The sequence below is a fragment of the Felis catus genome, chromosome E1, assembly GCF_018350175.1.
Source record: "Felis catus isolate Fca126 chromosome E1, F.catus_Fca126_mat1.0, whole genome shotgun sequence".
NCBI classification, from domain to species: domain Eukaryota; kingdom Metazoa; phylum Chordata; class Mammalia; order Carnivora; family Felidae; genus Felis; species Felis catus.
The window spans coordinates 25,686,467-25,704,904 of NC_058381.1; the positions used below are offsets into that span (position 1 = coordinate 25,686,467).

At 34.6% G+C, this 18,438-nt stretch overlaps 1 protein-coding gene across 1 annotated transcript in view; it reads left to right on the plus strand.

The window, feature by feature from the left end:
• The window catches only part of BCAS3 (BCAS3 microtubule associated cell migration factor), a 617,319-nt gene that overhangs the window by 137,564 nt on the left and 461,317 nt on the right, over positions 1–18,438 (plus strand). The window contains exons 10-11 of the mRNA XM_011289076.4: positions 9,238–9,345; positions 13,042–13,118. Of these exons, the coding sequence (XP_011287378.3) occupies positions 9,238–9,345; positions 13,042–13,118 (185 nt within the window). The remainder of the gene's footprint in view (positions 1–9,237; positions 9,346–13,041; positions 13,119–18,438) is intronic.

Genomic DNA, 18,438 nt, shown 5'->3' on the forward strand with positions numbered 1-18,438 from the left:
GTTGTCCTCCTCCCCAAAGTATGCTGGTTTTGCCTGCATCTACCCATTGTTTAATGGCTTTTCCAAACTTTTTGTATGTTTATCGTCTTATGTGATTACTGAAATCTCTATTATCTTGGCAGTGAGTCAGTGACCTGACAGAGGTTTGTTTAAATGGCAGACCCCAAAATGAAAAAATAAATACTCTAACTTTTGCAAATTGGTACTGAGCTGGAACAGTCCTTTGAGTGTGTAGTTATGCCATCTATTATTCTGCCTTAGCCCTCACGTCCAGCCTGTGCAGAGTCAAAGGCCCAGCCAGAGATGCAAGTCTAGTGTCCTTGTGGTTCTTTTCTGAGCATACATCCAGCTCTGGGCATGTGTATTATATACTGAATTACCCAGTATATCATTCAGTTTACACACCCATACCCACACACATGATTTTGCTTTTTGTAAAAAAAAATCATTTTATTTTAATTTTGTTATAATTAACAACAGTTTTATGTTAGTTTCAGGTATACAGTATAGTGATTCAACATGATTTTCATTTAAAGGAATTATGTGATTGTAGGGGATGGCAGTTAAGAAATAGGGTAGGCTGGCAGGCTGGAAATTATCAGGTAGGGATTGATGCTACAATCTTGAGGCAGTTTCTTCAATGATATGTATTTCCATAAGTTGAATTTCTATGTTCAGTGATTTTTATCTGTTGTTTTCCATTTCATCCCTTTTATTCATTTCCTCTTTATTCTGGAAATGTTTCTGAGGTTATCCTATACTTCACAGATTCAATTTTCTGAACAAATTTGGACATCATTAAAATTAAATACTTCTGCTTTTCAAAAACACCATCAATAGAATAAGAATACAAAACAGTGACAAAACACTTGGAAAATACACATCTGATAAAGGACAGAGATCTCTTAAAACCCAACAATAAGAAAATGAACGACCTGATTAAAAATTGGGCAAAAGACCTCAAACACAATATATAGATGTCAAATGGGCATGTGGAAATATGCTCGGTATCTTATGTCATCAGGGGAAAGCAATTTAAAACAACAATGAGATGTCACTATATACCTATTACAATGGCCCAAATCCAGAAAGCTGACAGCATCAAATGCTGGTAAGGTTGTGGAGCAACAGGAACTCTCATTTATTTCTGGGAGGAATGCAAAATGGTAAAACCACTTCGTTAGACAGTTTGGCAGTTTCATACAAAGCTAAACTCATACCATTACAATCCATGAATTGCCTTGCTTGGTATTTACCCAAAGGAGTTGAAAATTTAAATTTTCACAAAAGAGTGCACATAGGTGTTTATATTTGCTTTATTTATAGTTGCTAGAACATGAAACAATCACGATATCCTTCAGTAGATGAATGGAGAAATAAACTGTTGACATCCAGGTAATGGAATGTTAATCAGGACTAAAATTAACTGTTAAGCCATAAAATTAAGTGGGGGAAAGTTAAATGCATATTACTAAGTGAAAGAAGCCAGTCTGGAAAGGCTACATCCTATATGATTTCAACTCTACTCTCTGGAAAAGGCAAAACTATGGAGACAGTGAAAAGATTAGTGTTTGTCAGGGGTTGGGGGTGAAGGAGGGACGAATAGGCAGAGCATATAGGAATTTTAGGGTAGTGAATCTATCCTTTATGATACTATAATGTTGGATATATGCCATTATAAATTTGTCCAAACCCATAAAATGTACAACACCAAGAGTGAACCCTAATGTAAGCTGTGGACTTTGGGTGATTATATGTCATTGTAGATTCATCGATTGTAGCAAACATTCCATTCTGATGGGGGATGTTGTTAAAGGTAGTCTATGCATGAATGGTGGAAGGGGTATATGGAAAATCTCTGTACGTTTTCAATTTTGCTGTGAAGAAAAATTGCTCTAAAAATAAAAAAATTACATTAAATATATTAAAATATTTTTAATGTGGTGAAAAGTATTACATAGAAAGTAAGAAATACTGAAGTAGGCAAGATATTTGTATGGAAATGTTTAGTGTTTTCTTGGTGTTTATCTATAATATTTATAGATGGTATTTATAGGTGGTATTTATAATATTTTCAATATTTTTCCTTTTGAGAAATCTAATGTAACTACTTGGTTTTATAGTTCCTTATTGCTTAATTTAACCATTGCATTTTCAATAATGGAGGCTTTTAAAAAAATGTGCTCTTTAAGTAGTTCTAGTCAATGCTCTTCACTGAAATAGATGAAATATGTAGATATCATATCATTGGCTACGGAAGGACTTTTCCAAAACTCTCTAATAGAAGCTTAATAATTTCCCTTATGGGTATAGGTCACTGGTACAGTAGGTGACACATTATTCTGATACAAAAATTTTCAACTTATGTTCTTGGTTGCTTACTATAAAACAGGCTACTTAGGTAAAGAAAAGGTCAGTTAAGGACAATTTGTATTCATGTCTATTTTTAAAAATTTTTTAAATGTTTTATTTACTCTTGAGAGAGAGAGAGAGAGAGAGAGACAGAGCATGAGTGAGAGAGGAGCAGAGCAAGAGAGGCACACATAATCCGAAGCAGGCTCCAGGCTCTGAGCTGTCGGCACAGAACCTGATGTGGGGCTCGAACTCACAAGCTGTGAGACCATGACCTGAGCCAAAGTCGGATGCTTAACCTACTGAGCCACTCAAGCACCCCTGTATTCATGTCTATTTTATATTTATCATAAAAAATGTAACATAACTTTATACTATGCATGTTGCTGTCTGTGTATTGGTAAGACAGAGGTGCTGGGTTCACAAGTTAGAGTTCCTGAACCAACCATTTAATAATAAAAACTGTATCATTCCTGCTTTTTCTTCTAATCTCTGGTGTTTGCTTGCAATATATTCAGTTACGTTCTACATTTGGCTCTCAACATATCTATGTGGAACTTTTTTCCTTAAAGGATTAATTAGGTTTATTATTAAGTTAAGTCACAGCTTTATGTTTAAATGTCAGACACAAACATATGAAAATGTTACCCCATTCAAATTCTAGAAATCTAATGAAAACTCATTCTGTAAACAACTTTCTTGTGGCACTGTTTGGTGTATACTAGAGTGCAGAGTCAAAACTTGTTTCATATCTTCATTTGAGTTTAACACATATCCTTTCTGTTATGGGGCATGCACACTGCTGCTGTTATGGAAAGCTTTCTCATCAGCCTACCCATGAGAAAAATTAAGATTGTCTTGCTGTGTCCCAGGGAAATAGTCAAGGCTTTTAAAAAGAGAAAAAATAGAGAACAAAAGGATATGTCAGGCGTGTACACAACTGTGTTATTGGCAGATAGCATGACTGACTCCTTTATGAATGTGTGACTTTCTGAAAACTCTTGTTTTAAAAGAATTATCTTTTTTCTGTTAGGCATTGAATAAGAGGTCCCCCCCCCCCCAGCCCGCCCCATATAAGTAGATTTTTCAATTCTACCAAGTCTTGTTTGGTCAACTCTAAACTGAGCCTTCATAGTATTTGTTTTGTCTGTTTCTATTGAAGATTTTCTGCAGGAAGAATCTCAGTTGTGACATAGTATGGATGCCAGTGAAATGATCAGAATTCAAGTTTCTAGTGTACTGTGGCTATACTGAGCTGCTAATTGAAGGTGACAAGCTGTTTTTTTCTTCCCAGTTGGTCTGGCAAAATGTTAGATTTCATTCATTATTAACTCATTGCTTCTCAGCAGAGGACTGGATTAATTAGTTGGGAACATTAAGAAAAGAATTTTGCCTTGTGTCAATTTAGAGATTGAAGTTCAGGTTTTACTAGTTTCCCCCCCCCACCCCAGTTTTGCCATTTGTATACAGTTGTGTATCAAGTGTATCAAGACACAGCAACATTTCCATTATCCCCAGAATTGTCTCATGGCACTTTACTTCCCTCTTTCTTTGTCCCCTGGCAACAACTGATCTACTTCCAATAATTATAGTTTTACCTTTGAAGCTTTTCATTGAAAAGGGACTCATGCAGTGTGTAGACTTTTGTATCTGACCTTTTCTTTCTCACTTCCTAATGGTTTTAAGATTCATTTTGTATGGAGAATTCATTTTTCAAAATTGCTGAGTAATATTGCATTACCTCAATATATCATAGTATATTTACCCATTCACTTATTGACTTACATTTAAGTGTTTTGTTATTATGAGTAACAAATTACCTAGATGTGACACACAGTAAGGGTATGTTCACTGTATAAAAAGCAGCTAAACTATTTTTCAAAGTGAGTATATCATTTTGCATTCCTAACAGCAGTGTATGACAGTTTTAATTACTTTGCATTCTTATATTGCCAGTCTTAAATTTTAGCCATTCTAATGAGTATAGTGGTATCCCTTAGTGGTTTAGTGGTTTTAATTTGTATTTCCATGATGTTCAGCATCTTTTCAAGTGTTTAGTTGCCCTCTCTGTATTTCCTTGGTAAAGTGTCAAATATTATGGCCATTAAAAAATGTGTTGTATGTATCATTATTGTTGAATGATAAGAGTTCTTTTTATGTTCTGGGTACAAACCCTTAGTCAGATATATCTTTTGAAAATATTTTCTCACGATATGGGGCTTGCTTGTTCATTTTTAAGTATCAATTAAAATTTTTTTTTAATTTTATTTTTAATTTTTTAAAATTTACATCCAAATTAGCATCTAATGCAACAATGATTTCAGGAGTAGATTCCTTAGTGCCCGTTACCCATTTAGCCCATCTCCCCTCCCACAACCCCTCCAATAACCCTCGGTTTGTTCTCCATATTTAAGAGTCTCTTGTGTTTTGTCCCCCTCCCTTTTTTTTTTTAATTTTTTTTTCAACGTTTATTTATTTTTGGGACAGAGAGAGACAGAGCATGAACGGGGGAGGGGCAGAGAGAGAGGGAGACACAGAATCGGAAACAGGCTCCAGGCTCTGAGCCATCAGCCCAGAGCCCGACGCGGGGCTCGAACTCACGGACTGCGAGATCGTGACCTGGCTGAAGTCGGACGCCTAACCGACTGCGCCACCCAGGCGCCCCATCCCCTCCCTGTTTTTATATTATTTTTGTTTCCCTTCCCTTATGTTCATCTGTTTTGTCTCTTAAAGTCCTCATATGAGTGAAGTCATATGGTACTTGTCTTCCTCTGACTGACTAATTTCACTTAGCATAATACCCTCCAGTTCCATCCACATAGTTGCAAATGGCAAGATTTCATTCTTTTTGATTGCCGAGTAATACTCCATTGTATATATATACCACATTTTCTTTATCCATTCATCCATTGATGGACATTTGGGCTCTTTCCATACTTTGGCTATTGTTGACAGTGCTGCTATAAACATTGGGGTGCATGTGCCCCTTCGAAACAGCACACCTGTATCCCCTGGATAAATGCCTAGTAGTGCAATTGCTGGGTCATAGGGTAGTTCTATTTTTAGTTTTTTGAGGAACCTCCATACTGGTTTCCAGATTGGCTGCACCAGCTTGCATTCCCCAAAAAATAAAATTTGTTTTGATAATTTTGTGTTGTCAATTATGTCTGTGTTCATACTCTCTTTTTCTTATTTAAGAAATAGATTTATCTAGGGGCGCCTAGATGTCTCAGGTGGTGAAATGTCCGAGTCTTGATTTTGGCTTAGGTCATGATCTCACGATCTTGAGTTTGAGCTCCACATCAGGCTCTGTGCTGAATCCTAGCACAGAGCCTGCTTGGGATTTTCTCTGTCCCTCTCTCTCTACCCATCCCCCTGCATATAAATCAATCAATCAATGAATCAATCAATCTTAAAAAAATATATTTTATCTATATTTTGTTCTAGAAACTATTTGGTTCTTATATTCTTAGGCTGTGATCTATTTTGAGTTATTTTTTATACATAAGTTAGGGAAAAATTTAATTCCTTCCGTGCAAGTAACTAATTTTTAAAAGCAACATTTGTTTAAAAATTATTCTTTCATCACTTAATTATATGGCACCTTTGATGAAAATCATTAGGTCATACATGTGAGTTTATTTATGGATGCTCTATTCTGCTCCCTTGACGTGTATGTCTGGGCTCAGACCAGTATCATAATACCTTTTTTTTCTTAAATTGAGATACACTTGCCATATGACATTATATTAGTTTCAGGTATACGATGTAATGATTTGATATTTGTGTATACTGCAAAATGATCACCACAGTAAGTCTAGTTAATATTTGTCACCACACAGTTACCATATTTTACTTTTGATGAGAACTTTTAAGACCTACTCTCTTAGCAACTTTTAAATATATAATACAGTATTGTTAACTATAGTCACCATGCTCTACATTGTATCCTCAGGACTTATTAATCTTCTAACTGGGTGTTTTTTCCTTTTGTCCATCTTCTCCCATTTTGCCTACCCCCTACCTCTGGCAAGTATAGTCTGTTCTCTTAATTGATGGGTTCATCTTTTTTTTTTTTTAATTCCGCATATATGTGAGATCATACAATATTTGTCATTGACTTATTTCACTTGGCATAATGCCCTCAAGGTGTATCCATGTCACAAATGGCAAGATTTCCTTTTTTTAAAAATGCCTGAATAATGCTCCATTGTGTATGTATATCTGTATCTACCACATTTTCTCTATCCTTTTATCCATTGATGGACCCAGGTTGCTTCCATGTCTTGGCTGTTGTAAATAGTGCTGCAATGAACATACCAGTGCATGACGTATCTTTTATTATTATTATTATTATTATTATTATTATTTTAAGTTTTATGTTTATTTATTTTGAGGGCGATAGCAGGTGGGGGAGGGTAGAAAGAGGGAGACGGAATCCCAAGCAGGCTCCGTGCTCCAGTGCAGAACTCTGTGCGGGGATTGAACCCACCCACGAACAGCGAGATCATGACCTGAGCCAAAGTCAGAGTTGGATGCTTAACCCATTAAGCCACCATGTGCCCCTTGAGTGAGCCTTTTTTTTTTTTTGATAAATACCCAGAGGTGGAATTGCTGGATCATACGATGTTTTTACTTAAAAAAAATTGTTTTTAACTTAAATTCCAGTTAACATACAGCATAATATTAGTTTCAGATATAGAATTTAGTGATTCAACACATCCATACAACACCTGGTGCTCATCACAAGTGCAACCCTTAATCCCCTTTACCTATTTCACATACCCCCCTTCACTTCCCCTCTGGTAACCATCAGCTTGTTTTCTATAGTTAAGAGTCTGTTTCTTGGTTTTAATTTTTTGAGGGACCTCCATACTATTTTCCATAGTGAGTGCTGCAATTTACATGTCCCACCATCAATGCACAAGAGTTCCCTTTTCTTTGCACCCTTACTAACTCATATTTCTTATCTTTTTGATAATAGTCATTCTAACAGATGTGAGGTGACATCTCCTATTATCTTAATTATTATAGATTAATAATGTTTCATACATATAAAGTCACTAATCATGTTTTGCAAATTTTCATAAATATTTAGAAATTAACTTGTTAAATGAGAGTGGTCAGAGCAGACAGGTTTCCCTTGTTCTTGATCTTTTGGTGAAAGATTTTTTGTTTTGTTATGTTTTGTTTTTAAGTCTGTGTAGATGTCCTTCAGCAATTTGAAGTTGTCTTATATGCAACAACCTTTCATTCCTGGGATAAACCTCATCTCATTTTGTATTGCTGGATTTGATTTGTTAATATTTTGTTGGAGAATTTTTATGTATAGTCATGAGATACATAGATACAGAAATGTATCTGTAGTTTCTTCCAAAGTATTTGTTTAGTTTTGCAATCAGGTGTTACTTGCTTCATAAAATAAGTTGAGAAGTTACTCCTCTTCTACCTTCTGAAAGTGTTTATGTAGGATATCTAAACATTTTTGTTTAAATGATTAATAGGATTTACAAATGAGCCATTTTTACAAGGATTTCACTGTGAGAAGTTTTAAATTATGAGTTCAGTTTCTTTTATAGATACTGGAATAGTCAAATTATTTGTTTCTTTGTAGATTGGTTTCAGAAAACTAGGTTTCATGTTTTCTTTTCTTTTGCTTACTCCTGTTTCAATTCATTGATTTCATATTGTATTTTATTATTAATTCCCTCATTGAACTTTTATTAGATTTAACTTGTTCTTCTTTTCCTACCTTGTTAAGGTGGAAACATGAATCTCTTTATCTGTTCTAGAGTCAAGAACCTAGTCTCTTAATAACTATACCTTTCCAAAATAATCTGATCATGTGGAATGTATATTTATATACATTTTGGAGTGAGGTCTCATTCTGGTAGATTTTTTATTAGAGTTGAACTGTTTCAGTTTAGAAAGTCTGTCAGCCTGTGGTATATACTTCAGTTTATTTTGATTTGTTTTGTTTTGTTTCTTTTTGTGTAAATATGTCAAAATTTTTACTTAGATTTATTCCAAGGTATTCAATATATTCATATATCCAATATATACGGATTTAAAATTTCACTTTGTAATGGTTTGTCCTTAATTTATAAAAATATGGGTGGTATTGTACCTAGTGACCAGGGTAAATTGATATGTCAATTAATTAGCAATCCATATTACCAATTAATTCATGTATTAATCCATATATTAATGGTTCTTCTTTATTGTGGGGTTGTCTTTATGTATATTTTGACATACAGATTTGTCTTACTGGGTTTTATACATACACAGGCAAATTCTTGGCAAATAATGACAGCTTTTTTTCTTCCTTATAGTAATTTCTTTTCTTGCCTTATGCACAGGACTTTCCATACTGTCTTGAGTAGATGTGGTAATAATGAGTATTCTTGTCTAGTTCCTGATTTTAGGGTGAAGGTTTTCAGTGTTTTACCATTATATATAATTGATAGTTTTTCTTAGTTTTAAGGTTGCTATACATTATCAGATTAATGAAATATTTCTTATGAACAAGTTTTTAATTTTATCAAATACTTTTATGTATTTATTGAGATAATCTTATAGTTTTCTTTTGTATAGTGATAATTTGGTGAATGAGTTTCATTTTCTTTTTTCCCCCTAATTTTGCATTAATGAAATGAATTGATTGGGATATACTATGATATTATGAACTATTTTAATAGTTCAAGTAAATTTCCTTGTATTATGTTAATTAGGGGTTTTAAGATTATGTTAATAAGAAAATACAGAGTTTACTGCCCCCCCCACATTTTTAAAAATATGGCTTTTGTCTTTTTTTCTTTTTGTTTTTCTTTCTTTCTTTCTTTCTTTCTCTCTCTCTCTCTCTCTCTCTCTCTTTTTTGTTTTTAGCACAAGTCCACCTTACTGTTGTGTAGATCTATATTCACTTCGTACTGCTGAGATGGTCAAGTCTATTCAGTTTAAAACACCTATCTATGATCTCCACTGCAACAAGCGGTAAGCATTTTTTCATGTATTTCTTCTTTTTAAAAAATATTTTTTAATGTTTATTTATTTTTGAGAGAGAGAGACAGACAGACAGACTGAGCAGGGGAAGGGAGAGAGAGAGACACACACAGAATCTGAAACAGGCTCCAGGCTTAGAGCTGTCAGCACAGAGCCCCATGTGGGGCTCAAACCCATGAACCTCGAGATCATGACCTGAGCCGAAGTGGGATGCTTAACCAGCTGACTGAGCCACTTTGGTGCCCCTTTCATGTGTTTCTTATACAAAGTAATGCACCTCCTGGGCATGTAGAGCTCTACTGGTATCATTGACTATCTTTGATTGATTTATTTTTTTTAAAATTACAAAATACCTTCCCTGAATTTTGCCAAGTGGAGTAACTGTTAAGATTTCTGAATGAATGTTTTCAAACTTCCAGTCTTGATCCATTAGTGAATTAAGTTTAGCGAGCCATAATCAGTTTTTTAAGACTGAAATGGAAAAGAACAAAAAGTAAGCAAATGTACAAAGATTAAGCATTGCTTTGGGGAACTTTTTTACATGTATAACATACTTTTTAATATATAGAATGTATGAACTTCTGTGGGTTTACTGGTTTATAATGTGAAATATAACTTTCCTGTTAGCATTCATCAAAACAAAGCATATATCTGAACAATAAAAGTGGCTTTTAAATATTGTTATTTATTTATATTTAACAGTAGAACTAAAGCATGGACTAGATACATTTTCCTTCTTTCAAATCTATTTTGTTAAAATCTCTAAGAAAACACTCAGATCTGGGTTGAACCTGACCTAATGATAATGAAGATTTAACTTATAGCCATTGAATATTAGGGGAGAAAGGGACCTTAAGAATCTTCTATTACTCAGCACTTCATTTTACGTTTGAGAAAATTGCAGCCCTGCATTGGAAAATGTCTTGATCAAGGTCATGGATGCAAACTGTAAATCTGAACATCTCATCAAAAAGCAAACACATGGAACATGGAAAACACAATATTTTGTGCTGCGTCAATATAAAATAAATTTTGTAATAAAAGACTCTCGGGTTAGATTTTAAAGAGATTCAAAAAGTGACTCAGAAAGGTTGAATATAAAAAGAAGCTAAAGACAGACCTGACAAATGCAAACTAAAAGGATATGTGGGCTTTGATACTAATGATAAGTATTTGAATTCAAGTATAAAAACATGAACTAGGACAAAGAAAAGCTGTTCAGTGATAGTGTGCAGTTCATAGTGAAGATCTAATTATTATGCATATTTATACTTTAAATAATCTCAAACTCGAAATTATAGGAAACAGAAATATTATTGCTGGGATAACGTAATTATCCAGTGACACAGCAAATTATTCAAAATCAACATTATTGAATGGCTGGATCCAATGGATAATATATTTAACCTGGGAAAATGTAATGAAAGCCCTTTTTCAAGTGTCCTTGTGCTGTCTCACACAACAGATTACATACTTACTTAGCCAAACAGCAACTTGCACACACTTGGAAAGGGAGATTAAGTACAAATAAGATTTGTAGGGCACAATTTACTTGTAGTACTACAAATACGCAAATACACTAGAAAACAGAGGAACAAAGTGCAGTTAAATTTTTAAAAAAGTATTTCTTGCAAAATATTTTAAAACTGTTACAGAGATAGGGTGCCTGGGTGGCTTAGTTCGTCAAGCTTCCGACTTCGGCTCAGGTCATGATCTCATGGTTCACGAGTTCGAGCCCTGCGTTGGTCTCTGTGCTGACAGTTTAGAGCCTGGAGCGTGGTTTAGAGCCTGGAGTGTGCTTCAGATTCTGTGTCTTCCTTTCTCTCTGCCCCTCCCCCGCTTGTTTTCTCTCTCTCTCTCTCTCTCTCTCACACACACACACACACACACACACACACACACACAAATAAATAAGACATTAAAAAAAACACAACCTGTTACAGATGCTATGAATGGCAGATTTGGGTTTTTCTTAGTTCCAAGTACTGCAGTTAGGTCAGCTTTTTCTACAACAAATATTTTTGTGTTTATCACTTTTAATTTTAGCTATGAAGTAATGAGTAAATGAAGTTATGAAGTAAATTTAATATTTAACAGATATAAATTACATTGAAAATTAATACAGTTAATTTTTTTGTAGTCATCAGTGTGCTCATCGTAAGTAATTAGTAATTGTGAAACTTGTAAGTAGGAGTAAAAGGAGATAAAAGAGTGATTTATGAATATGAGATATCATTAATGAAAAGTGATTATGAAATTCTCTGGATATTTGGTTGATATAGCAAAGGTTCATATTCTACCTTTATTTTTTTTTTTAAGAAAAACTATTTGAAGATATGTTCCAACAAAAAACATCTGTTGATTTGGGCACATTATGTAGTATTTTTAAAAATTGATTTTCCCATTAGAAGTTGCATGAGTTCAAATGGTGAAGGTTAGAGGAAAAGCTATCATGTGGATTTCAGGATACTGCTTAGATTTTGCTCTATAAAGTGTCAAATCTATTCACCAGGTCTTTCCCTGGTTAATTTTGCATTTGGTTTTGCAAATCAGCTCTATGGCACAGTGTTTTGGACTTAGCAATATTCATAATAAATTAAACTGTCCTTGTTGGAATCATTCTTTGTTACTGTATTATGGGGAGGGGCTGCTTGATTATAGCAAAACTTTTCATCTCTGGTTTGTCTGCGTTTTCTCTCATTTGAGTTTTTCACCTTCTTATTATGGGTTCCCTAAGCCTTTAACCTGGGTCTGAGGATTGGTTGGTTTCTTATGTTAAGTGCTGTGACTGAATCATTTATTATGTGTTGTCAACTGTGTTAAGGATTTTGTTTTTCATTAGCAAATGAACAAGATTATTAAAGCATGCATGTTGAAGACAACACTTTTCTTTTTTCCCGCTCACCATTAACATCTGTTACTCAGGCTTACCTCCCCCAAATTTGGAAACATACACTGAGCATGTTAAATATTTAACAATTGTAATCTTTAATTATTAAAATGACTTTGAAATTTATATCTTTACATTAATGTTATGCAAGGAGAAGTATTCTAAAACATAATTTATAAAATAACTTCATTTTGGATGTATTTTAGGAATTTTGATTATGAAAAAATTTTATAACTAAATTATGTTCCTAATTATTTGCACATCTTGGGCTTTGGGAGATAGTTCATACAGATTCTGATTAAATTTTAATATATTGAATCAATCAGAAATGGCTCATTTATACTGAATAACAGTTGTCTGAGTTTGCTTTCTTTCTTTTGCTCTTGTGTTGGGAAATTCAGCAGTCATTTTAAGTGACAGGTTACATAAATCCATTTTATGTTTAATTTCATGACTTTGAGCAGCACTGGAAAACACTTTTAGTAAATAGCCAGCAGTTTATTGATTTCATACATTCCTAATGAAGATAGATTTATTTGATTAATAATGAATGAAAATAAAATTTTATTCAGAGAAAAATAATTTTTTAAGCTATAGTTTGTTCTGTCACTTTTTTTCTAATCATGTTTTTCTTGATTACTATAAGGATTTTGTGGTTCTGTTTTTATATTTTAACAGGCAGAGGTTTCTTGCCAAAATTGCATTGGTAGATACTTATTTAAATCTAATGATTTATCTTATTTATAATTTAATTTACAGAATTTCACATTCACATTTTTTTCCCCCTCTAATTTTAGGATCCTCGTTGTAGTCTTGCAGGAGAAAATTGCTGCCTTTGATAGCTGTACTTTCACAAAAAAATTTTTTGTCACAAGTATGTATCAAATTGATTTCTTATACATTTGAGTTTATACTATTTGATAGAATCAGCAAACTTATTGTAATCATACCATCAGTGTTTCGTGGTTATTCGATTATTATGATATTCCAGTGTTTCTGTGGATCTCTTACTACTGTAATTTTATGGTGTATCTTTACAACCCACAGCACATTTTCTATCTGTTATTGAGGACACCTTGTACTGTATTGCCTCAATTTCTCCTTAGTCTCCTTGAGTAATTGTGATTAATTTAGGTTCATGTAGCTATCTATGTTATACTTTCAAAGCCTGTGTTAAATTACTTTATTAACATAACATACTTGAAGAGATATCTGGGTTATTGCAACTGAGGGATTTGAAACTTAGAGAAATGTTTCAGTCTCTTTCTGTGTCTCCCTCCTTCTTATTCCATCTCCCATGACTTCTAGTACTGTTTGAAAGTGCAAAAATAAGCATAGAATCTGGAGCCATACACGCACTCACTGATTGGTCGACTGATTTTTTTTTTTTAAGGCTTATGTATTTATTTTGAGAGAGAGAGAGAGAGAGAGAGAGAGAGAGAGAGACAGACAGAGAGAGAGAGAGAGAGCATCCACACACACATGTGTGGGGGAGAGAGAGGGAGAGAGAGAATCCCAAGCAGGCTCCATGCTGTCAGCTCAGAGCCTGATACAGGGCTTAAACTCATGAACTGTGAGATCAGGACCTGAGCCAAAATCAAGAGTCAGATGCTTAACTGACTGAGCCACTCAGGCACCCCTCACTGATTTTTGTTTTTTTTTTTGAAAGGCATTGGTTCATGCAGTTGTGGGGGCTGGCAAGTCCACAGTTGTGGGGGCTGGCTGGCAGGCCAGCAAGGTGGAGATTCCAGTAGGAACTGAGTCCAAAGGAAGTCTGGAGTTAGAATTTTTTTTACTATACTTTTAGTAAAATAGTAGTTTTCATTCTTATCTTCTATATTTTAACTTCTATAACTCACCATCAAAACTATATATGTTTTTTCCAAAGAGTATAATTATGCATATGCTGCAGAAATAGTTTTGTTGGAACAGATCCCAGGTTTGTTATAACTAGGGAATCCAAATCATATTGCTGTAGCTCTTGAAGTATCACGGTTATTTACATACTTATTCATTAGGCTTATCAAATATCTGCTATGTATTAAGCACTGGGTAGTAGACATTATCCTTTCTGATAAGAACTCATGTTCTTGAGATAACTAGCACATTATAATTTATATGAAATTGCATGTATTATATATGATATATAACACATAATGTAATAACTCATAATGCATGGTTTATAAATTTGTAGACTAGGAGGGAGAATTATGACAACTTGTCTTTGGCTTGCAATCATCTCTCAGAGATCCACAAAGATAATAATGGAGATCATGTTACTGGGATATTTTTTGTTTTATCACAAGGCCTAATGTGTACCATTCATATCTTTGGCCCCTGGGACATTGATTAGCACAGTGTAGGCTCTCATTAAATATTTCTTGAATGAATGAGTACATTAATCCAGCTATCAGTGATTTTATGGTGATCAGAAATGTATTTATATTTTAATAATTATTAAATGTAGATTATTAGGCAGGATTTTATATTGTTACATTTATATGTAAAAAAATTAAAAAGTTTTTGAGGAACATGTATATTTGTTAATAACGTCTTCATTCACAAATGTATTATATAGGTAATCTGGGAAACTTTGGATATTACATGGCCTGTTTTAGCTTATTGTTTCTTATACAGGTCTTATGCATTAATCTATTACATTATATTTGTATTACTCATTATTACAATTAAAACAATAGAGAAATAGAACATATCTAAGGAGCCATGTCTGAATCTATCCATTACTTCCATGGGTGTGGGCTACAGAGCAGTGAATCAGGACAGTGTGAACACTTCAGTCAGATTCAGACACCAGGTTTTTTTGAGCATTTATGTTACATTTTATCAGTGGTCTTCTGCCCTTCATCATTAATCAAAGATACGTGTGGCCTGACTTCTGCAAAGTCAGATTATCTCTGTTATGACTCCATATCTTTTTTTATATATTTTTTTAATGTTTACTTAGAGAGAGAGAGAGAGAGAGAGAGAGAGCGAGCGACAGAGCATGAGCAGAGAGGGGCAGAGATAGGGGGAGACACAGAATCTGAGCAGGCTCCAGGCTCTGAGCTGTCAGCACAGAGCCCGACGCAGGGCTCGAACTCACAAACCGTGAGATCATGACCTGAGCCAAAGTCGGTCGCTCAACCAACGGAGCCACCCAGGCACCCCTGTTGTGACTCCATATTAATTTTACACTTAGAATCTCTATTTTTTATTAGCTAATTTTACCTTTTAAAATCAGTTCAGGAGAATAGAACTACTTTCTTTTTTCTTTTTAAAAAATAAAGGTAGCCTACTTTTGCTGTCTCAGCTGAGTGTTAAATTGGGGGGAAAATCCCAAATCATTATTTGTTAAGATAATTTAATTTTTTTTTTCAACGTTTATTTATTTTTGGGACAGAGAGACAGAGCATGAACGGGGGAGGGGGAGAGAGAGAGGGAGACACAGAATCGGAAACAGGCTCCAGGCTCCGAGCCATCAGCCCAGAGCCTGACGCGGGGCTCGAACTCACGGACCGCGAGATTGTTACCTGGCTGAAGTCGGATGCTTAACCGACTGCGCCACCCAGGCGCCCCAAGATAGTTTATTTAAATGACAATGTATGTTTTGAAATTTAAACCTTATTTAAACATTAGGCTCTACTGGACTGTGTATGTTGAAAGTAATATTATACTTACCAATAGATCTAAGTTTCTTTCTTTGTAGTAAGTGTTGGTAAAACTTCAGTTGTCACAGTGACTAAAGAGAAGTTAATAAATATAAATAATTTAATAATAGAGATATTTATAGAGCATATTTATTTATAGTTTTTTTAGTAAATAAGTAAAAAATACAGATTTTCAGTAATTAATTACCCAGTATAGAATTTTAAAAGAAAAATTAAACTTTATTATAAAGGAACAACTTAAAAGCGTTGGTGTACAATATAGTAATTTAGCAATTCTACACTTGATCTTAGCCAAAAGGCCAAGAAGTGATAGTAATTCAACAATTCTACACATTACTCAGTGCTCATCATGATATGTGTGCTCTTAATCCCCTTCACCTATTTCACTCATCTTCCTCTTTCCCCTGGTTTGTATTCTGTACTCTGGGTTTTTTTGTCTCTCTTCTTTGATCACTTATTTTGTTTCTGAAATTCCACATATGAGTGAAATCATATGATATTTGTTTTTCTCTGATGTATTTCACTTGGCATAAAATCATTAGACTTATGTATTGAACTTATAATTAGAGTTGAAGGACACAAGCTTTGTAATATTTTTGATACACTGGAATAAGAATAGGCCTTCCAGAGTACTCTGAAGGGAGAGGGGCCGAGAGAGATGGAGACACAGAATCAGAATCAGGTTCCAGGCTCTGAGCTGTCAGCACAGCCCCATGAGGGGCTTGAATTCATGAGCCATGAGATCATGACCTGAGCCAAAGCGGGACACTCAACTGACTGAGCCACCCAGGTGCTCCATTAGTGTTCATTCTTCCTTGAAATTATGAAGTTCTTGTTGAAAGAAGATGAATTTTTAGTTACGTTAAAATGGTTAAATGTATTTTTGATTTTTAATAATTTTTCTTATTTGATAGACATTTAGTATATATGTGGTGAAAATATTGTGTTTTATTAAATTAATAATGCTGCAGAAATACTATTTCATCTCCTATGAATGCCATTGAAACATTTTTAAAAAAATTTCAGTAAGCACATACTGTTATTTAAATAAAGTCATGGTATAATGAACCACCATGTACTTATCATCTAGTTTCAAGAATTATCAGTTCATGGATAGTCTTTTTTATTTATACCTTTCCCCTAATTATGTTGAAGCATATCCTGGACATTATTTAATTTCATCAGTACATATTCTATTATGTATATCTAAATGATAAGAACTTAACAAAATTATATTTTTGATACACTAAATGACCATATATAATATGTCATCTAAACTGAGGTCTTTTTATTTGAACAAATGCTATACTTGATTTAATTCTTGTCAAGTCTGGTTAACAGGTATACTAGAAATGTTCTGGGCCAACAGGGACATGTATCTTACATATTTCCTACCATCTCAGCTTCCAAGGTTTTTTTTTTTTTTTTTTTTTTTTAATTTTTTTTCAACGTTTATTTATTTTTGGGACAGAGAGAGACAGAGCATGAACGGGGGAGGGGCAGAGAGAGAGGGAGACACAGAATCGGAATCAGGCTCCAGGCTCTGAGCCATCAGCCCAGAGCCTGACGCGGGGCTCAAACTCACAGACCGCGAGATCGTGACCTGGCTGAAGTCGGACGCTTAACCGACTGCGCCACCCAGGCGCCCCCCAAGGTTTTTAACATAGAAAAACCTTCTTAACAATATCCAATATCCTTGTCAACTCTTTATTTCTACAACTCATTTTCATGCTGCTTATGCTACATTTATTTTGAACCCCACTCATTATTCTCATTTCTTTGCAGGTACACTGTTGCTTTCTTTTCCTGCCTCAATTGGCCTTTTCACTAGCACCCTGCCTTCCCAGAATGTATTAAGCCTATATATCTTTCTAGGCCCTGTATCTGTTTTAGTTCTTATGTGAACTATTTCCTGACACCTTTAGTTTAAAGCAACCTTGCCTTCTTTTAAGTCCCCAAAGATAACAATTTCCAAAGTCTGTTGGCAGAACACTAGACCTTCAACATGTGCAAATCAGAATGCCTGGTCAAATATACTCAGGAAATGCTGTCTCCTATTAGAGAATGGTAATGGTGATTAACCTTTTTATACTGCTTAAATTTATTGACTGCATTTTTTTTTTAAAGCAAAAAATTTTTTTAACATTTATTTTTGAGAGACAGAGTGAGACAGAGCACGAGTCGGGGAGGGGCAGAGAGAGAGAGAGAGAGGGGAGACACAGAATCCAAAGCAGGCTCCAGGCTCCTAGCTGTCAGCACAGAGACCGACGTGGGGCTTGAACTCACAGACCACAAGATCATGACCTGAGCCAAAGTTGGACGCTTAACCGACTGAGCCACCCAGGCACCCCACAGGTCATGATCTCATAGTTATGAAATTGAGCCCCATGTCAGTCTGTATATTGGGCATGGAGCCTGCTTAAGATTCTCTCTCCCCCCTCTTCCTCTACCTCGCTCATGCTCTCTCTTTCTTTCTCAACCCCCCCCCCAAAAAAACAAAAAACACCCCCAAAACAAAAAAACAAA